At 53.1% G+C, this 20,102-nt stretch overlaps 7 protein-coding genes across 7 annotated transcripts; 2 read left to right on the top strand and 5 right to left on the bottom strand.

The window, feature by feature from the left end:
- Window positions 1-276: 276 nt before the first annotated feature.
- C7974DRAFT_431139 (ribosome biogenesis protein-like protein Kri1) lies at window positions 277-2,223 on the bottom strand (the record flags this gene model as incomplete). Its single annotated transcript, XM_046144754.1, has 2 exons — window positions 277-1,973; window positions 2,022-2,223. 2 exons carry the CDS (start codon window positions 2,221-2,223, stop codon window positions 277-279), a joined length of 1,899 nt encoding a protein of 632 aa, XP_046001760.1.
- Window positions 2,224-2,360: 137 nt separating this feature from the next.
- On the top strand, window positions 2,361-6,932 carry C7974DRAFT_351668 (uncharacterized protein). Its single transcript, XM_046139491.1, has 3 exons — window positions 2,361-2,572; window positions 2,621-6,310; window positions 6,358-6,932. Exons 1-3 carry the CDS (start codon window positions 2,511-2,513, stop codon window positions 6,710-6,712), a joined length of 4,107 nt encoding a protein of 1,368 aa, XP_046001759.1. The 5' UTR covers window positions 2,361-2,510; the 3' UTR covers window positions 6,713-6,932.
- Window positions 6,933-7,159: 227 nt separating this feature from the next.
- C7974DRAFT_447484 (uncharacterized protein) lies at window positions 7,160-8,502 on the top strand (the record flags this gene model as incomplete). Its single annotated transcript, XM_046145638.1, has 2 exons — window positions 7,160-7,379; window positions 7,433-8,502. 2 exons carry the CDS (start codon window positions 7,160-7,162, stop codon window positions 8,500-8,502), a joined length of 1,290 nt encoding a protein of 429 aa, XP_046001758.1.
- A 108-nt stretch (window positions 8,503-8,610) lies between these two features.
- C7974DRAFT_386098 (ribosomal protein S14) lies at window positions 8,611-9,209 on the bottom strand. Its single transcript, XM_046141028.1, has 3 exons — window positions 9,007-9,209; window positions 8,809-8,914; window positions 8,611-8,761 (listed from the first exon to the last, which is right to left on the bottom strand). The coding sequence occupies exons 1-3, from the start codon at window positions 9,066-9,068 to the stop codon at window positions 8,753-8,755; spliced, it is 177 nt and encodes a 58-aa protein (XP_046001757.1). The 5' UTR covers window positions 9,069-9,209; the 3' UTR covers window positions 8,611-8,752.
- Window positions 9,210-13,780: 4,571 nt separating this feature from the next.
- On the bottom strand, window positions 13,781-14,718 carry C7974DRAFT_386093 (uncharacterized protein). The gene is made up of 2 exons (XM_046141027.1): window positions 14,314-14,718; window positions 13,781-14,276 (listed from the first exon to the last, which is right to left on the bottom strand). The coding sequence occupies exons 1-2, from the start codon at window positions 14,457-14,459 to the stop codon at window positions 14,084-14,086; spliced, it is 339 nt and encodes a 112-aa protein (XP_046001756.1). The 5' UTR covers window positions 14,460-14,718; the 3' UTR covers window positions 13,781-14,083.
- C7974DRAFT_386092 (uncharacterized protein) lies at window positions 14,708-18,723 on the bottom strand. Its single transcript, XM_046141026.1, has one exon. It carries the CDS (start codon window positions 18,307-18,309, stop codon window positions 14,866-14,868), a length of 3,444 nt encoding a protein of 1,147 aa, XP_046001755.1. The 5' UTR covers window positions 18,310-18,723; the 3' UTR covers window positions 14,708-14,865.
- A 17-nt stretch (window positions 18,724-18,740) lies between these two features.
- C7974DRAFT_386091 (uncharacterized protein) lies at window positions 18,741-20,102 on the bottom strand (the record flags this gene model as incomplete). The annotated part of the gene is made up of 1 exon (XM_046141025.1): window positions 18,741-20,102. A coding segment is annotated over one exon (1,241 nt), but the record flags the coding sequence as incomplete, so codon positions are not given.

Here is a 20,102-nt window from a genome sequence, read left to right as displayed (position 1 = left end):
GTGGACTTGGGGTAGAAAGAAGGGTGTGGGTGTGAGGCTGGTGTGTTCGGGGTACAGTGTATATTTGGTTGTTCCGAATATGGGCAAGAAAGCGTCCCGACGATGTTGGTATGAGGTTGGAATGAGAATGGCATCGCGCACGCCAGCGCAAAGTTGCGCGCGTGCTGCATTAGGAGAAAAGCATATACCGATTAATGTATAACGATAAACTGCGCACTGTCCATACACCAGGCGTTTGATCGAAGTAGTCTTTATTCGCAAACATGGTATCTACACTCAAATCTCGTCCTCGGCGCTCTTCTTCTTCCGACTCCTGCGCTTCTTCTTCTTCTCCTCTTCCACAATCCCGCTCTCCGTCTCCTCCACCCTGCGCTTCCTATGCTGCACCGGTGCGGACGGCTGCTCATCGCCCAGCAGCGTCTCAAACCCGCCCTTGGGTCCCTCGGCATCGCCAAAGGTCTCCTGTCGCCACTGCCGCAGGCGCGCTTTCTTGCTAAGGTGTTTCTTGTCCTTTTTCTTCTTGTCTGCGTCGCGGAAGGAGGCGAGTTTCTTGAGGCCGGCGAACTCGTTGAGCTGCTTGTCATCTGCGAGGAGGATATCGCGGGCCGTGAGACCGAAGGTTGTGGGAGAGGTTTCGCGGTAACGGAACCTGGCGGGGGTTTTGGAGGGTTTGGCTGCGAGCGCAGTTTCGTATTTGAGGTTCTCGTTGACGAGGTTCTCGATCAGGCGGCGGTCGCGGCGGGCGGCGGCTTTGGCGTCGGCCTTTTCTTGCTTGAGCTTCTTGGACGATTTCGGCTTTGTGGCAGACTCTTGTGCGTCTACGTCCATGGCATCCTCGTCTTCTTCGTCGTCTGAGGACAGTGTGGGTCGCTCGTCCTCGTCATCATCCTTGAAGTCGGGGATCAAGTCCTTAATGTCAATATCGTCGTCAAACTTGGGCTTCTTGGGCTTCTTGCTCTTTTTGCTCGATGCGGCATCGTCGCTCTCCGATCCAGCATCAGCCTCGTTGTAGTAAGATTCGCCAAAGCGCTTCTCCATCTCTCGATCCCACTGGTCGTCGGACCACTCTGCCTCGAGGACGTCTTTCCATTCGTCCATCTTGAAATCTCGACCGCTCAGGCCTCCAATCTTGCGAATCTGCTGAACCTTGGCCTCCATCTCCTCAACCTTGAGTTTGCGCAAACGAGCTAGGTCTCCCTCACGCTCTTTCCTTTCCTCTTCGCGTTTCGCCCTAGCAGCATCTCGCGCCTTCTTCCTGTTGTTGCCTTCATCGCGACGAACAGTTGTGGCTGCGACAGCGTCACGGGCGTAGGTGGTGAGTTTTTCATTGGTGCCAGTAGTGTCTTCGAAGTAGGTGTTGTAGGCATGTTCGTACTCGTCGATGGCGGCGTCCTCTTCATCGTCGTCGGATTCGAGGGGCTGGAACTTGGTCTTGTCGGCGGGCTTCCATGCGCGAGACTCCATGTAATTCGACAGGAAAAGCTCGGGGTCTCGCTCGGCTTGGAGGACGTCTTCTTGTGTGATCTTCTTGCGATCCTTTTTCGATGAAACAGGTTTGGGCTTGGCTACTAGGAAGTCATCGTCCCCGTCGTCGGCCGCAGCATCGACGAGGCTCTTCCTGATCTCCTCTTGCTCCTGTGCATATGTCCTGGGCGGCGCATCGTCCTCAGTTTCGCCTGGTATCCTCCCCTCCAGCAGGTTCTTGGTGTGGAACTGCCTCAGTGTCATTGATGCCTCTTTCTTAGCTCCGTCATCGCCCTCGCCAGTCTCTTCAACTTCGGTGTAGAACTTGACGTCTTTGTTGTAGATGCGGGGATCTTTCGAGCGAAGAGCGTTCAGTGTGGCCATGACCTCGTCGTCCAGTGCTTCGTTGAGTAGCTCGGCATTGTCGTCTTCCTCAACACCCTCTTCTGAGTCCTCCGAATCCTCGTCTTCATTCTGGAAGGCCCTGCCCTTGCCATACTTCTCTTCGACTGAGCAACGTTAGCGTAATTGGAGTTACTCGAACAAGTTACACTCACGCCTATGCTGCTCTGCGCGCTTGTGGTTGTGCTCGAAGCGGCGTGCATATTCCTCGTTCACTTTGAAGCCTGTGCCGGTCTCTACATCGGAGCCCTCGTCGTCGGTGTGGTCGAGCAGCTTCACCTTCTTCTGCGGGCGATTTTCTGCGACAACCGAGTCGCCATTCAGCTCGCGCTTACTTGCCGAGGATTTGCGAGGCATTTTGGGTGTCGTGTGGTGTGTGTTGCGCCTGCCTCAAAAATTCGCAGAGGAATGGCGCGCCAAGATTGAAGTTTAAAAGTGGGCCAGGGTCCGTTCGCCGGTTGACGTAGGGGCGTCGGGTTTGATACGGGCTAATACGAACATGCCCGAGCAGTGAACAGCAACCGCGCCGGGAGTCCCTCAGCTCACTTGCACTTGTTGTCATGTATTATAACCTCCCTCCTTGTTCATTTTGACTTTTGTTGTTATACCCCTTCTGATCCGGCATTCCGGGATAAATCAACGTAATGGCGGAGAAGGAGGCACAGCAGCCCACTCTCGAGCCCGTCTCGAAGCCGCTGGCGCTGATGTACGTTGGACCAACACACACGATGACCAAACACTCACTATAGCGCAGTCCTGTTGTGATCAAAGAAGCCGCCCTCGACTCACCTACATTTCGTGCAACCGCCGTGCACTTCGGCGACCAAATCGAGCTCGTAGAACGATGGCTCGACTCGTTCGTCCGCGCAACATCGAGGCTTGCCTCCGAGCTCACCACGCTCCAGAGCGTGGTCGACACATATGTGCAGGCCTCGCACCCGCCGCTGCAGCTGTCTGAAGCCATTCTTGACCACGATTACACCGTGCTGGCCCTCAAGCGTTTCGGCGAAGGGGCACGCGAGTACTGGAACAGCACGTGTCGAAGCTTAAAACGGGCAGAGACAAGTGTGTGCGAGCCATTAAGAGCCTTCCTGAACAACGATCTTCGCGTCTTGAAGGAGGCGCGCAAGAACCTCGACCTGACGCAACGGACATTCGACGGCGCTATCGCCCGCTATGCCAGCCAAGTCAAATCCAAAGAGGCGTCGTCGCTGCGAGAGGACGCCTTCCAGGTGCACGAGGCTCGGCGCGCATACTTGCAAGCGAGCATGAACTTCTGCGTCTTGGCCCCGCAAGTGCGACTGACGCTGGATAAGGTCCTCGTCAAGGTCATACACGAGCAGTGGCGCGACATGAAGACGGCACAGGATGCACCAAACAAGCCTTTTGTACTTGGCAACACAGATATCGAGCGAGTACGGGGCTGGAGTAAGGAGATGGAAAACGGTGAGCGTGTCTTCAAGCGAGAGCTGCACCTCGCCAGACAGCAGGTCGAGCAAGCTGCCGAATCGAGCGCCAGACCATCTCGAGATCTGGACACGTACGCAGCGTCGACCGTCGCCTATCTGGGTACCCCCGGTCCAACTTCTGCCAACCTTCAGTCGCCCGCAAAGCCCGATATAGGGAATGAAAAGGCAGAGAAGCAGGGCTGGCTATTCCAGCGCACTATAACGGGGAAGCCTGCGAGAACATATTGGGTCAGGAGATGGTTCTTTGTTAAGAATGGAATCTTTGGCTGGCTTACACAGGGCACACGCTCTGGCGCGGTCGAGGAGTCCGAGAAAATCGGTGTGCTGCTCTGCGGTATTCGTCCAGCATTCCAGGAAGAACGCAGGTTCTGCTTCGAAGTCAAAACGAAGGACACAACCATCCTGCTCCAGGCTGAGACGCAAGGCGATATCACAGAATGGATCTCTGCGTTCGAGGTTGCCAAACGAAAAGCTCTGGAGGACACATCTAAAGAGACTCCGGTTCAGGGCGCCGTCGATGCTGCGTTTTCAATTAGCCCACCAGTCGCGCCTGAGTTTGCTGCGAAAACTTCCGAAGGCCATGCTTCACATCCGAGTGATGACATGACGGGCATTGATCGAGCCGAAACATCGCTTGGGGTACCAGGAGGCGAGACCCCGCGTGGTGCTAGTATGGACATTTCACGCCGAGCTACTGGCTTTGACAGAGAGCCCGACGTGGGCCGACGAGATCATGCTGCCAGGATCATGGAGAAACTTGATCTGTCACGCAGAACCACGGCAGGGCCACAACTCAGCGGAAGCAATCCTTCTTCAGCATCTGGCGGTATTGCTAGTCTCATATCTGCCAGTCTTGCTTCCGCTAGCCACAATATTGTACAAGTAGGGCAGATTGCTGCACCTGCACCAGGCCTGCCAGACACACGACTCGTTATGGGACAGACACTTCCATACACAAGTCTATCGCCAAGCACTCTTGCGAATCCCCCAGCGCCTACAAATCTCAGCAAAGCTGCTGTTGCTGTCAGCGGCGAGCGGGGACTGGGCATTGGCAAGTCTGGTAACATGCCGGGTGGTCTTATGGCCAATCTGTGGGGCTCTGTCAACTGGGGCTATGTGCACAAGATTGGGAAGCCAGACGAGTCTGGTTCACGCGATCGCAGCATGTCTGGGCCACCGAGCCCTGTCAATTCGCCTCCTGGTGAGCCGTTCGACATCAATTTAGAGACAACTACGGCCCAGGAGACATCTGCAGGTACAACACCTGCAGCCCCTGGCCATCGAAAGACGATTAGTCTCGGTGGGTCCATGAGCCGACCGTCGACCTCGGAGGGGGAGTTCCCCAACTATTACCCTGCAGCATTAAGATTGCAAGATGCGCAGTTCAGAATCCTGTTTCCTACAGTACCACGGTCTGAAAAACTTGTGTTGGTGTTCCGTGCTGTCTGGAATCCGACTGAGCAACAGGAATTTCCAGGCCGCGTCTATGTCACAACTAAGGACATATACTTCTACAGCAACCATCTCGGCCTTGTGCTTGTCACAGGCATCGTTATGGGTCAGATTGACGAAGTCACGGCGGCACCCGGCAAGGATTGCGACTTCCTCTTTCTTCATTTCAAGATTGGCGCCAGAGAAGATGGAGCCACTAGAATCACTGTCAAGACGTTCCTCGAGCCTCTCAAGCTGTTGCAGCGACGACTCAATTACCTTGTGCGCAACGCCACCTCTAACGAGTATGAGCTAGAGGATGTCATCAAGTCACTGATCAAGATGGAAACAGACGAAACCCATCACTCAATGGGCGAGGAAGGATGGGAGGAGATCTCACCGGACACACCTATGGATCCTGGCTATGGAGGAAAGAATATCAAGACTAGTCTGCGCATTGATGGAAACCTATTTGGTCCATCGGGTGTTGAGCGAAAAAACACAACCAAGTTCAAGTTGCCATCGCAGCCTGTTGTATTCGCTCCTGCTGGTATGATGCAAGTCGCAGTCGAGAAGGATTACGAAATCAGTGCGAAGGCTCTATTCCACATCCTGTTTGGAGATAAGAGCGCCGTTTTTCAGCTGCTGTACAGGGAACGCCTGGCGAAACGCGTCGTCCAGGGACCTTGGACAACAACTGACAAGACCCGCCAACGCCGCGATTTTGAATATGAGATTGCTGGCAAAAACGGTGCCAGTGTGATCATCAATGACTACCAAGTTATTGAAGTCATGAACGATCATCTTTGCTACGTGGTGTCAGATAGGAAGACTCCATGGTACCTGCCAGGACACGAGCGTTTTGTGCTTCTTAGCAAGATTGTCATCACACACGTTTCTAAGGCACGGTGTAAGCTTGCCGTTCATACCAAGATTGACTGGAAGCGCAATCCGCGGATTGTGAAGAAGCTCATTGAGCGTCAGGGTCTGCAGGACCTAGAACTTGAAGCGCAGGATCTCGTAGACGTTGTCAATGATCAGGTTGCTCGTCTGGGGAATAATCGAAGCACTGGCAAGGTTACCAGCATCTTTGGTCAGATCGGTGTTCAGACTCAGGCTGTGCAGGTCAACGCAGATGACATTCCACCGCCGAACCGCCCCCGAAAATTCAAGTTACGACCAATCACGACAGGCTCCTTCATCGCACAGTTTGTGGGTAATGTCATCATCAGCATCCTTTCAACGGTCATGAGCTGGGTGCTTGCCACTTTCACTGGCATCGGTAACGTCGTGTCCGCCCATAAGCTGCTGGTCGTGCTGCTGCTTGCCAGCGGAGGCGCAAACTTCTTCTTGACCTCTAAAGACAGCTGGTCGTGGTGGAGCGAGCGCAATGCCGCAAGATACATGTCACGCCTTGGTGTCGGGCCATCAACAAGCATGTCGCGCTCAGTCTATCTCCGCGACATTGCTCAAGCTTTCGCCAATTCCAATGATACCAGCATCGAGCTTGCGCTGCCCACTGATAGCATCGTAGACAACAGATGGTATGTCGATTGCTTCTCCTGTGTCTTGCTTTACTGATTCACAACAGCCACCAAACATTCACACACCTCCTCGACCCCGCCTCCATGTCGCTACCAAACACCCTGTACGACCCGACTACCCACAGCACACAACGTCTCGAGCGCACACGCCGCAACCTCGGCTCTCAGCGCCACGACCTGCTTGTTGCGCTGCGCGTTGTCAATCGTATCGAGCAGGAAGTCGTAGAGGCAGAATACGAGCACTGGCTGTTCGACGAGACACAGAGGTGCGCCAAGGTCGGCTCGATCCTCGATGGAACAAAGAAGAAAGACAAGAATGTGCAGGAGTGGGTGAAAGGGTATTGTGGGGACTGCCAGACGAGCTTGCAGTTGGTTAGAGAGGGACGGAAGGGGTTAATTTGAATAAGCAGACGGTACTTGTTCTCAGACAACTAGACTTCGGCGATCAGTTCTTTGCATAGCGTGGAGTAATGTAGATGTTTTACTCAGGGGCTACTATACCTTTCGAACATACTAGCAAATCAATAATAATTAGAGTGGTCGATACAGCCTCCGTACCTATGTGGTAGCAGGACAGACGAGTACGCGTATGGAGGCACACCATGTGTCGAATCAGAGGCTGCCATACAATCATGCGCTCGTAGCTTACTGTGGAGTTTTACGTTAGTTGTTTCTTGCTTGTGGAAGTCACACTCGGTTTGTTCGCAGTCACTCGCCCCTGCACTTGCTTGCGCTGGGCGCACGTGCGTTCATTTGCTCTGCAACCTATTTGAACCCAACCCACCCTCAATCTTTCCAGTTCACATCCACCATCTACCCACATACATTGACCGCTTTCAACAATCTCCCATGGCTGAGTCGTTGAGCGTTCAGCTACACGGCGATGACGTACTCGTCAATGATGATCTATACATCTCCTTCCATCGTACAGTTCGCGTGCCAGACAACCAACACATATCGAATCTTCCGCCTGACTTTGGCAAATTTCCGCTGACGCCGGTATCTCAATATGCCTCCAAGATGCGCTCAGACATGGCTGCCAAGGGCGGCATTTTCTTTCCCATGTATCGTAAGCTCCCACATCTCTGTGTTCATGTCTAAAAGAGAACTGACCGAGAATAGAGTCTGAGGCCATGTGGATGAATTTCTCCTGTAGTTATTCTCAGAACTACATGATAAAGATCTACGTTGGCGGTGTTAACGTAATTTCTGGCGAGCCCGCAATGGAGGGTATGGCGACGACACTGAGGCGACGTACAAAGATGGCTACGGTGAATCGAGATAGTGGCGTAGGCCGTGATACCTCACTTCAAGATTACATTATCGTTCCTGGACAACGGTGGCTTGATGGCATCGCTGAGTCTCCTGGAAGGGTGAAGCAGTTCGTTGCAATGCCGTTCGGCAGTGGATACTCTTTGGAATCTCAAGTTACTGGCATTGATACAGCCGGTGGCATCCAATTCGAGATCACTCCCTATACCCCTCCGAACACAGATCGGAACACAGATGATAAACATTTTCAAATCATCATGGACACGCCATATCCGGGGAAGTTTAGCATCACGGTAAAGTATGATGAAGTTATCAAACAAGTAAAGAATCTCCTCTACAAGAGGACAAAATTCCCTCCACATGAGCAGATCCTCACATTTAGTGGGAAGAGACTCGATGATTACAAGACTCTATCAGATTACAATGTTTGCAACCAACAAACCATATACCTGACATTAAGGCTTCGAGGTGGAGGTAAAGTAAACAAGAAGCAGCATCGAGAGATGAGCATCGCCACAGGCGGCGCAACAAAACAGTGCATTGAGCCCGACTACTTGGGCACTGAATGGCAGTCAAATCTCACGACTGTATTCAATGTCCAGATTCTCAACTCGATTTATTACGAGGCTGTCACCGGGAAGCACCCACCTACTCGACCCTTGAGTGCAGCACGATACGCAAGGTATGGCCTGCCGTTCTTCAAACTGTACGAAGAACCCAGCGCCGTCCACGGAAACTTTGCTAGTGTCAAATCTATCGCTCAGATTGACCAGAGTGAGGATGCGCATGTCACACCGAGAACAGTTGACATCAACAAAGCTCCCGTTGGCATAATCAACCCTCATGGCCCACTGCGTCCATTCCGCACTGCCGCTGATCTCAAGAACGAGCTTCAGTCCGTGAACTCAGCTACGTTTTGAGCGTTGCATCAATCAACAATTGCCTACTTCTTCCGTTCTTTAACTAAGAAGGATTGTATGCTATCCTGGTAAACACGGATACAAGGTAAATTGACACAGCATTGGATATCGTATGGCGGAAGCGCTTCATTGAGTACCGGCTACATCGGAATACATCAGTCGTTACAGCTAGTCTTGCCTTTCCCTTAGATAGATATCAATCAACTTTTCCCTTCGATCTCTATTCCGCACACATCGCCCTTGCGCCCATCTAACGGTACTGAAACCAGTCAGCCCGCCTCTCATTCCCCTGTCCGCGGCACTTACCTTGATGAAACCGATATCGGCAGCCTTCTCTCGGAAAGCCTGTCGGCTCATGTTGAGTCCATATTTACGGATCAGACCAGCATGCTTGCGCTCGCCGGTCACGACACTGGGGACGTCAGTGCTGGTTTTATTCGCAGCGTTAAGGGCTCGAGCGATAAGTTCGAGAAGATAGAATGATGAATGGGGAAGGAGGCGTACCAGCTTCGCGAACCTTTGCCGTAGGTGCGGGGGCGCGAGTACCAGACGCTTTCGTGGGACATGATGGGGTGCTGTGAATCATCGAGCCGTCAGTGTAAGTTCATAATACCAAATGTCAGGCAGCAAAAAGTAATATGAACATACATCAATGTTTCTCTCACGACAAGGTTGATGGTGTGTGTTGAGGCGTTCTTGAGGTCTCGAGATGGGAGGTGCGAGTGCTGCGCGTGGTGCGTAGTACCCTGATGGCCAGCGCCATGCGGGTACTCTAGCCACCGCAACATCCAACGAGGGACCCACTCATATTGGGCTTCGTCATTGCTTTGAATTAAGAAAATTCCAGGTAGGAATATACATTCACGGTAAAGTGGGGTTGGATCGCGTATGTGGATAGATGCAGCTTTCACGACACGTGCTCCCATGAGGGGAATACCCAGTCCTTTTTTTCGTGATTTTCGACTTGACTGTAATCGAGAGCACGAGACGTGAATTGACATCGAGTGCTTTTCAATCTTTCGTTCAGGCACCACATGGATCATCCGACTGTTCATTTCTAGAACGGATGGGCACGTCTTGTCTGCATTTCGAGCACCAACATCAACACCACACTCCATGCGAAGGCAACTGTTCGCTTTCAACAGTCATGAAACTGTTTACATCCAGTTTCTCGAGCAGGAAAGAAGTCCATCTTGATAAGGGAGGGCAGCATGGTGGACACAAGCCATTCAACTGCTGCCACGTTTGTTTTGAGATAGACAAGAGGTGATCAGGGTTCTGGTTTCAGAGAAGGCTGGTATCTTTTGAGCAAAGAGGCTTTTCTCCATTATTATAGAGGGAATCACAGCGAACAACTGCTGTAGGCATGCTGAAGATCTGTTTGAAGCAGACATGCGCTTTGCCAAGTGTTTATTTCGGACCAAGATGTACAACTCCAGAATTCCGGGTACCACAATGGTGATTGAGTAAAGAGACGCAGGACTACCGACAACACATTGACATTCATGTACTTGTTTTCGTTGCCGGGCTTCTGGGGATCCAAAAAACTGTCAGATAGCATCTGTGTTTTCTTTGATTTTATAGGTGCAAGCAGTTGCGAGTCTTTCTCTGGGGGCCACGGCATAAGAGGAACGTGATGTGGTACCAGCAGCTTGTGGAAACTTAGCAGAACGGAGCATAAAGGGATCAGCGGTGCTTTTGTGATGTGAGAGATGTGTTGTTATGCGGGAGACATGGTTGAGAAAGGTCGGCTTTTTCTGTCATGTTCATCAAGGTTGATGAATTTAGACTTCAAATAGGTTTAGTGGGAGAACAGAGCTATAATTGGGCCGATTTTAGGGAGCGGTAGAAGCAGAAGAAGACACGAGGAAGATGACCGTCTACTTTAATGACTCGAAAAAGGCGACAGGCGTTGAGCCCAGCCACGTGAGTCCAGAATAAAGGACCAAGAAGCCGTCAGCACTCTACAAACCAAGAGAACAAACTGGACATGCTACGTCCTGCTCGGTAATCAGACCTGACGAATAGCCTAGCTGTACCATTGCTCATCTTGAATTGCTTTTGGATTGGCCAGATTACAGTAAATAAGATGGAGAAGTCGCCAGAATGATTTCTACTAGCTGAAACAGAGGTATTTCAGACATTCATGTACACCGGCAGAATGAGAAAGCAGACCGGAGTAGTCAGTCCTCGCTAGACAGTAGCTCTGTATCTAGGCCAAGAAGAAGCCATAGATCGCATGCTGTTATTGTTTGGCAGCGCAAGGTGAAAATAACAAAGGTGTACCTCGAAAGTTCGAGTGAGAATCAGGCCGTGAGATGAGTTCGAGGCGCAGAGATGCAGAAAGTTTTAGTGTGGTTACATCTCTTCAAGCAGATCTGATGGATACTGTCATGAGATCGGGTGATTCCTATCGTGGGGCAAGAGAGAATTGCCTGTTTTCTTTCCTCGACTATAAGATATTGAGAAACTTGATAGATAGGTCGGAAGAATGAAGGAGCCGCGGCAGAGTTGAGAATCGGGGATTGAAAAAGAAGCCAAGTCATGAAACAGCGACTTGTTTTTTTAGCAGTGGTGTACAAAGGTTGGTAAATGATTAGTGGCCGTGAGATTCGGTTGGCAGACTAAATACAGACATGCGATTGTAAAAATTCATCTTTAGTGACCAGAAGACATGTATCGGCTGTGATGACTTTGCTAAGCGCTCTGACAGAATCGATCTTAACAGCAGTTCAGGAAGAGTCGAAGCTTATTGACAGTTGCAGCGATAAACTCGGCACGTAGCTCCCCTATCTCCTAAGGTCAGAGTAGCAGAATTTCTCGGCCTCCATCCCGGTGTTTTCACTCATGTTAGTGATCTGTATAAACTGTGCAGTAGATCTTGTGAATGCCGCGCTGCTCCAGAGATCAGGCACATTATCTGTTTCGAGATCAGATTTTTCACGAAGCAGAAAGAAGGCAGCGGACATGTACGTGTTCACAGAAAGTTGGAAAGCAGAGAAGCATGTGTTACAGTTGTGATCGGTTCAGTGCAGAAGTGAGACAGACATACTCGCTTTCTGGTGTCGATTCAAGGCAAAAAAAAAAGGACCAGATATACTGCGAAAAAGCTATCTTTCGAAGGGCAGAGAAGATGGCAGGTATTAACATGACAGGAGTGTTTCAGGTACAAAAGCAGATAGGTATCCATCTTCTTCAGGGTCTTCCCTACGAGAATAGGAGGAGCAAACATGGTTTCGTGAGTTTCCACCACCATTTCAAGTGCAGGAACGCGGCAGACATCCATACCTGGTGCCCCATATTTTGGATCGCAGACAAGGGCTAGAAGTTGTGTCCTCATGTCACTCTCTGGAGTGCAGAAACAAACTACTCGTGATTTTCTGGCAGATTTCTCCGAGGGCAAGAAGAGCATTGCCATGGTCTGTCCCTGCGAGCATTTTAGAGAACAGAGTAACAGTGCATACATTCGCTTTGATAGCAGAAAAAGTCACCCATGCAGCGTTAGCATCACAATTTGTAAGGTCAAGGAACGACCACCCACGAGACGACATTCTGAGAACTTGCAGAGCAAATAGGTGGTTTTTCCCATCTTTACAAAGAAATCCAGAGAATAGGCAATATTCTACCCGTGAAAGACGACTGATTTGTCCCAAAGAGCAGGAAAAAACACCCATAGAACCATTCCTGTCGGTTTTCCGGAGCCGAGTAGCATAGTCATGTAACCTCGTTCAGACCTTCGGAAAAGACTCACGGAGCTGTGAAGAGAAGAGGAAGGCCGATAGAAGGGTTGACGGAGACAGAAAAGGTCGTGGACATCATAGTTCATGTTCATCTTTAGGTGTTGGGCAAGGTGAATACGCAGTTATCGAGACAGAGAGGCACAAACATGGGAGTAACTGAGAAAGCCTTTGGAGAGTCTGAGGGAGATAAGTTTACTCCAACAAAGCGAGCAGAAGACATGGATTCGGCCATGTACCTTTTTAGGACCGCACAGGCAGGCGCAGATACTCATGTCAGAGTAAGAACTGGGGATTGAAGCAGGTTTATTGATCCGAGCGGACAAAGGCACATACATCGCCTGCATGACCTGTTATTTTGGAGAGTCGGAGGAAGGTGTGAAATTTTGCAGTAGAGTGTCAGGTCAGGACTTCAGAATGGGAAGAAACCCAGCGGAGAAAGGCGCAAACATGGGAGTTACGAAGGTCTTTTTCAAGATTCGGAGGGACGCGCAGAGTGTCGTAGTAGAGTGTCGGGTCAGAGACTCAGAGTAAACGAATACCCTAGCAGAAAAGGGCGCAGACATAGGGTGAACCTGGTGGACTCTGGAGAGTCGGAGAGAGACGCGGGAAATCGAAGTAGATCGGGAGATTAAGGTTTTGAGTGAGCAGATACTCAGGCAGAAGAAAACGCAAACATAGATTTTGTTGAATATCGTTTAGAAGAGGCGCAGAAACTCGTGATAGGGTGTGAAAGCTGAGGATTTGGAGTGAACAGGTGCGTAGGCAGAGAGCGCTGCAGACATGGATTGCCCGTTGAAATCTTTTCAAAGCAGCAGAAAAGGCACAAATACATCGATTTCTGTTAAGAAGGCTCGTGGAATTTAGACAGCCGTGCAAAATCCCAAGCAGAGAAAGCCGCAGACATTATGTCTGTCATGATCTATTTTAACATTAAGCGGTGTGCAGACACCGAAAGAGAGACGCAGACATGTTAACCCAAGGGTTGAGTTTTGGAGAGTCAAAAGAAGATGCAAAAATTTAGAGTAGGGTATGAGGAGATGAAAAGAACCACAACAGTTGATCTTTTGCGGGAACATCTTAAGCATTACCGCGGCAGAAACCAAGGCAGAGGGAGCCACAGACATGACCGTGGCTGAATCCGCTTTGGAACGTGCCGCGCGAGCAAAACCTCAAGTAGAGAAACATATCGAGCCACGAACATCATTACTTTAGTAAGTTCGTTGAAATCTTCAGTAGCAGAACATCAGAAGGAGAGACAGAAAGGGAGTCCCAGCCATCAGTTCGCACAAGATCCTGTTTGAGAAGGCAGAAGAAGCCGCAGACATGTGTCTGTTGTATAGATGGTTGAAACATAAAGAAAGATGTCCAAGCAGAGAAAAGGAGCGGTAGAAATGATCTTACTGCTGTTGTTTTTGTAAAACAAAGGCAGCGGCAAACAGACCCAGAGGGAGCTGCAACCATACGGGAATCTTTCGAGAAGTTGGGGCGGCGACAAATACGCCACCAGCCGCAGAAGGAGCAAAACACAGACATCGGACCATGTCTAATAGCCTTTAGTATTTGGATACTCGAGGGCATCCAGAAACCCAGACAGCTCCCCCATTGATACTGCAATTGAGGGTTTTCGAGAGAGCAACATAGATCTGTTCTTCCATGACTGCTATTTTCAAAATGCGGAGAGTGAGCAATCACTGGGCCGGCAGAAGCGCGGCAGAAGTCGTCGTACAACATTCTGGTGCAGAAAGAGAGCAGAACACATGTGAACATGGGAAGCCTGGTTTGGAATGCAGAGAGGGCGGCAGGCAGAAGCGCCGCAGACATCGTTATTGGGTATGACGACTTCAAAGAGAGAGTCGCAGACATAAACAATGTGTCAGTTCCTTTGGGATGCAGAGAGTGCAGCAGGCAGGAGCACCGCAGACATCATCAATTTGTGTGCGGTCTCTGGAGAGAAGGCCGCAGACATGGTAGCGGCCATCTGTCGGTTTAGAGCGCAGAGAATGCGCTAGACAGAAGCACCGCAGACACATGTTGCTGCGATCTTTCTGTTTTTTTTTTTCCAGAAAGACACAGCCGCAGACATAAAGTCTCCTTCCAAAATTTCAAAACTTTCGGAGAAGCGTGCAGACATCCAAACATATCGGGATGAATGTCAAACAGAGGGATAGAGAACCAGAGCCAGGGAGACAGAGAAGAGAGGCAGAGAGAAGCAGACATCCTTGCCTACTTTAAGGGTTTGTGTTTTTAGAACCTGAGAGCATGGGCAGATTGCAAGCGCAGAGAAGGCCACAGACATGAACCGCTGTCTGGTTGCTTTCGATACGAAGAAAAGAGAGAGTGTGTGTACAGAAGAGCGTCGACGGAGCGCAGGAGGAGCTTATATACCTGCCCAGCGGCACCGCACGCACCTCGTGCACATCACGTGGTGCAAACGCACGACGCACATGAGCACGGCATCATCTACACTCCACATCACGAGTCGAGCGGCCAGGCGGGTATGCAGACACGGTAGACGAATTAGTAATACACCTCCTCTCTCGCTAACCTCGATCCCCCACAACCCGCTCACCAAACCACCCTTACAAATCTAAACACGAAAGTAACGCGGCACCCTTGCCAGCCCTCAATACGGCGCCTTCCCCAGCCCCTCCCCGTCCACCTCCTCATCGTCATCCAACCCAATATCCCCTAGCAAATCATCCACCGTAATCGGCTGCGCGAGCTTCCCCGCCTCGCTGCCCCGGTGCTGCCGGTTCCCACTCCGTCCCCTACTAACCCCGCTCTTCACGCTCCGGCTCTTCGCCACGCCGTTAGTTTCCGGCGCATCGCCGACACCGGCAGTCGATGGCGTCGAGGTGTGCCCGTGGAAATCAGCGGGGATGGCGGGCACGGGCGGCACGTCGGCGCGGGAGAAGTACTGGTTGCTGGACGTCGAGGACTCTGTCTGGGAGGTCGCAGGGCGGGGCGTGAGGGTCGCGGCGGGGGTGCCGGGGTCGTCGGTTGGGGCGGCGCGGGCGGCGCGCTCGCGGGCCAGGGCTTCGTGGGTGGTGGTGAAGGAGGCGTCGCTGAGGGAGTGGGCGCTGACGAGGGAGTCGGTTTCCTCGTCCTCGTCGCGGCGTGTGGCGGGGCGCATGCTGTAGCTTGTACGGGGGGCGTTGGCGGAGCCGCTCAGGGCGCGCTTGAGGTCGTCGACGCGCACGGAGCTGCGGAGGGATGATCGGCTCCGCGGCGTGTCGTTGCTGTTGGTTCTGTGCTCGCTTGGGCTTCGCCGCCTTTGCGGCGATGACAGGCGCCCGACAAGGCCGTATGCTAGACTCGGTGGGCGCGAATGCGCTCTTCGTGGACTGTGAGTCGGTGAGTTACCGTTGCTGTCCAATTCGCCGTTGGGTATGCGGACACCAAGGTAGTTGTTGCGGTTCCCTGTGTGTAGCGTCCCGCTTCTGCTGCCGGAGACAGAGGTGCTGTATGCGCCCTTGGTATTGCTTGCGAGGCACAGATCACGTGTCCAGTCTGCAAGAAGATCCTCGCGGACCTTGAACGGGATGGTAGGCGTGGAAAGGATATTGTTGGTCTCGATGGTTGGCTGGTGGATGACCGGGAGGCCAGAGTAGGAAGATGCTGACATCGAGCGGCCAGGTGAGCCGGGTGGAGACGAGGGAGGTGAGTAAAGGGACGTCGAGTAGCCTTCCGAGATCTTGTCCACGAGGGCGTCGCGGTTGTCGAATGGCAGTAGTGACTCGGACTGCACAATCGACGCTGGCAGCTGCGAGATACTCGGGTGCGGAGTATCGATGCGGTCGACTGGCATGGGAGGAACGCGGATGCTCTTCAGCCACAGGCCATGGCTGTTACGCCGTGTGATCTCGTTGTGGACTGTGCGGCCAATGGCCGAGGTTTCGAAATCGAAAGTCATGCTGAGAGACCACAGATAACCGTGCACGAGACTGCCAATTCGGACTTTCGCGGCAGGCTCTTCAACAGTGGCGATATCTTCCTGCAGACGCATGACCATCGGCAATCCGCTTCGCGCAGCATTGACTCCCAGTCGCTCGACCAGTGTAGCAAGGAGGAGGTGCAGAAGCAGGTAGTCCGCCTCCGAGTCGACAAACTGCAGCGCATTCTCGTACACAGCCAAATGCAGGAGCGATAAGAAGCTATTGCTCGCAACCTTTGGTGACTTCTCCCTTTGTGACGCGTTCGATACCGCACGCTTGCTTCGGCCACCCTTGCTATGGTCGCTGTCTTTCCTGCGGTAGTGATCCAGGATTCTCAAATCTTGCTTTGTCTTCTCCTTGGTCAGCCACGTGACCAACGCATCCACGTACGCCTTCCTGACGGTCCCACTAGGATCACGAAGAAGCCATTGCGTGCCTTTCCACACATTTACGCCAATTCTACTGCGCGCTACTGAGGCCGAGGAGCCGTCGGGTCGGCGGGCGTTTGCTGTCTTGATAATATCAGTGACAGACTCGAGCGCTGTTATGCGTGCAGTCTCGAAGGAGAAGAATTTGTCAACGTGCTTCTTCTCTCGCAGGCTAACTGAGGCAGCAACTGCATCAATCGCCTCCTCCGGGTTCTCTATCGCTTCTGCGGTCGTTGTAGCTGATGGAGAGGGCTTCAGCCGACTCAGAATGGCTTCGACCATGTCCGAAATCTGGTCGGTGTAGTAAACGTGCGTGGCCAGATCAGCCATACATTTGCGTACGGTGTGGAGCAGTTGTACCCTTGATTGCGATGGCTCCTTGGTGACCTCCATAACGACGCCCACACTGTCGGCAGAGCTCTGCCCTTCGACGCTCTTCTCCGACAGCACCGATGTGGTCTGCTGCTGGTGAGGCAGTATGTTCGATCCTTTTCCACCAAGCTGGAGAATCAACAGTGTGTGCGAGATGAGCCCGACTAGCACGTCCATGACGCTGAGTCCGATGAAGTTGATGGTGGAGCTCAATAGATAGTCAATGGTCGTTGCCAGCACCAGCTGTCGCTCGATGTCCCCTTCGACGATGGGGCTACGCACAAGCGCTTCGACGATGGCGACCAGGATTGCGTATCGATCCTGCACAGGTGCCCATGTGCAGATAATGGCCATGAGCTTCGTTGCCCAGCCCTCGGCCGAACCGGGTTGCCCGTTGGCATGCGTGCCGATGAACTTGAGCACGACCGACGTCGCAAGACGCAGCTGTCCGCGGTTGACGCCCTGAAAGATGTTCCTAAGAGCCTGCAGCGCCAGCGCGCCAACCTTCTCCTCTGCCAGCTTGTCCGCGTCTTCAGTCGTCCCTGAGGCCGCGGCTGCATCGCCGCCCTCTTCCTTCTCATTCGTGCTCGTTCTCGCAGCCGCAGACACGCTCTTCCTCCGGCTGAGCGCGAGCTCCTTGTCGTGCGCCTCGGTGTCCTTCTCCCTCGATTCCAAGCGCGTCAGATACGCGCCGCTGTCGCCATGAACATTCTCCAAGATAACCGGAAGAATAATGTTCAGCTGCCTGCCCGTCCCGCTGGCCAGACTCTCGCTCTGCGCGACCGCCTTGAGCGCCTGCAGCCCCACCTTCCTGAACCGCAGCATCACAGGCCAGCTCTGGGCGCCCTTCTCAACGACCTGCTCCTTCGCCGCAAAGCCGGCGTACAGCTGCACAATCTCCTCGTACTGGTGCACGTACTCGGCATCGGCCAGGCTGGCGGGCTCCTGGTGCCGGCACAGCGCCTCGAACGCCGGCAGCGTCTCCTCGACCATGCCCACATCGCTGCTCTTCAGAATCGTCTTCAGGATGCTCAGCACGGCGCGCTGGTATAGGGGCAAGTCGCGCGGGCACTTCTCGATCAGCGCCGTCACAATCTGCAGAGTGACCTGCACATTGCCGGTGCGCGCCTTCCACACATCGCTGGTCGCGCGCTTGTCGAGGAAGTCGGTGACCTTTGTGAGCTTACTGCGGCGCGTCGAGGCGTAGTAGAGGAGGTACTGGAGCTCGGACGAGTTGGCGCGCACGTCGGTCTGCGTCTTGTTGTACTTGGGATAGCATTTCAGGACGAGGATCTGGTGCTTTGGCCGGCACGCTTGGCGCGCGGCGTTCATTGAGGCCGGTGGGAGGCGGACGTGGGCGAGGCCGTGGGCGTGCGCGGGGTGAGAAGGGGGGCTGCGAACGAGCGGAGGTGCGCGGACGACGGGCGCAGGGCAGGGCGGCGGCGGCGGTAGCAATGCGCGGCGAGTGCGTGGGTGGCAGTTAGGAGACGCTCGTGGACAGCATGCAGGCAGCCGCGTGCGCACGGGTTGAGGTGTTTATGTACACGGGGATCGAGGAAACGAGATGTATGTCAGACGCGGCGGACCAACTTCTGCCGGGATTGGTAAAGTTGGTGCCCAAACGATGACGAACTTCAAGCCACAACGAACAGACCAGCGCCGTGCCGTCTGTACATGCTGAACAGGCGGCGCAGCTGTCCAATGGCACCGTGGCCTACAAAAGGCAGGTTCTGGTGCAGCTTCTGGTGCAATTGAGGCTCAAGTTTGTTGGATGCAGGTTCCCTCCGTTTGGTAGACCCACTTTCACATGTCTGCATTCGGGATTAGGAGTATGTTGTAATGTACACTGTGCTACTGCACGCCACTGCTTCATCAAATACACCACTAACTTGTCTTTCCCCTTGTTTGCCAATTGAACTTCGCTCTCTTCTTCCCCTTCCCTAACGAGTCCTGCGGGTCGAACGCCTGCACTTTTCTGACGATGCTCAATTGCGTGCGATTCGTCCAGTCCGTCGTAGTTCCAGATTTCTTAACCGGTTGAGTGCCAGGAACCGATTTTCGCGACCAACTGCCGCTCTTTTCCAGCGTCAAGGGGCCCTTCTCACCAGTCTTCTCCAACTTGACCTCCCCAGGCAAAGCCTTGGGCACCTTCGTGTAAGGCAGCCCCTGCCGCTTCTTTTGCCGTTCGAGGTAATTTCTCGCCATCTGGTTATCATCCAACGACTTCTCCACTGCCCCCTTGACCTTGAGCAACCTATTTGTGAGGTTTTTGTCCTGGTGAACCGCTTGGTTGCCCATCACCCACTGGAGGCACCGTCCGTCGCTGACAGGCTGGACGACATACACTGTCCCCTCAGGCATGCTCTTCAGGATGAAATCTGGCCGCAGATGCGGGAAATGCTCGTCCATGTATGCCGGGAGGTCTGGATCCGTCCCTCTCGTCGTCTTCGAATTTGCTGGCGGACTCCAACGAATACAAACCTCGACTGGCGAGCCGTTTCCAATGAACTGGTACGCGCGGCTCAAGACCAGCTTTTGGTATGCCGCCGGGCTTGAGAGAGTTAAGTGTATGGTTTTGAGAGGACCGTGGTGCTCATGCGGCGTGAGCCACTTGCTGAACTTTTCGGCACGCTTCTTGCCCTCAAAGACGCGCTTGTATCCGGTGACGGTGTATAACCGGGCCGTGGACGGGATGTCTCTCTCGCGCATCAAGTCGAAGCTTCCGGCAACTTTCTTGTCAAGCGGTACCGCCATATAGAGGAAATTTCCAGGCGAGACGTGATCATCGTAGAGTGTTTGCAGCGAGACGTCCTTTTCAACCACCGTTAGCCTTTCAGGGCTCTCCACCAGGTTGACTGTGTGTTTCGATGCGCTGGGTGGCGCTGGTGTGTAGAGTTCAAAATCTAGGACTTTGTGCATGCCCAGCGCTGTCTTTGCGGTGGCCGTCTTATAGAGATACAGCGAGCGGCGCTGGACAACGCATGGCGCCGCCGTGATGCGGTGCGGCGAGACTGAAGCGCATCCTGGGCGTGCAGAGTCGTGTAGCGTTGTTAGATGTGCGCGGAGGGGCGGTAATAGTAGCGATCGAAATTTGACCGCGGGGAGTCGCACATTTGGTGGCATGG

This window comes from Boeremia exigua (genome assembly GCF_020726555.1).
Source record: "Boeremia exigua strain MPI-SDFR-AT-0100 chromosome Unknown C7974scaffold_2, whole genome shotgun sequence".
Taxonomy (NCBI): domain Eukaryota; kingdom Fungi; phylum Ascomycota; class Dothideomycetes; order Pleosporales; family Didymellaceae; genus Boeremia; species Boeremia exigua.
The sequence above is the reverse complement of the archived record's forward strand: the minus strand, read 5'-3'. Positions and strand labels throughout refer to the sequence as shown.

What these genes read in the sequence shown, in the direction of transcription:
- C7974DRAFT_351668 (XM_046139491.1), top strand. Translation starts at nt 2,511, where the DNA reads ATGGCGGAGAAGGAGGCACAGCAGCCCACTCTCGAGCCCGTCTCGAAG. An exon ending in TCGAAGCCGCTGGCGCTGAT is followed by an intron (nt 2,573 to 2,620) that starts GTACGTTGGACC and finishes ACTATAGCGCAG; the next exon opens with TCCTGTTGTGATCAAAGAAG. An exon ending in AGCATCGTAGACAACAGATG is followed by an intron (nt 6,311 to 6,357) that starts GTATGTCGATTG and finishes GATTCACAACAG; the next exon opens with CCACCAAACATTCACACACC.
- C7974DRAFT_386098 (XM_046141028.1), bottom strand. Translation starts at nt 9,068, where the DNA reads ATGTCCCACGAAAGCGTCTGGTACTCGCGCCCCCGCACCTACGGCAAA. An exon ending in GGCAAAGGTTCGCGAAGCTG is followed by an intron (nt 8,915 to 9,006) that starts GTACGCCTCCTT and finishes TGACGTCCCCAG; the next exon opens with TGTCGTGACCGGCGAGCGCA.
- C7974DRAFT_386093 (XM_046141027.1), bottom strand. Translation starts at nt 14,459, where the DNA reads ATGTCTGCTTCTCTCTGCCTCTCTTCTCTGTCTCCCTGGCTCTGGTTC. An exon ending in GAGACTTTATGTCTGCGGCT is followed by an intron (nt 14,277 to 14,313) that starts GTGTCTTTCTGG and finishes GAAAGATCGCAG; the next exon opens with CAACATGTGTCTGCGGTGCT.
- C7974DRAFT_386092 (XM_046141026.1), bottom strand. Translation starts at nt 18,309, where the DNA reads ATGAACGCCGCGCGCCAAGCGTGCCGGCCAAAGCACCAGATCCTCGTC.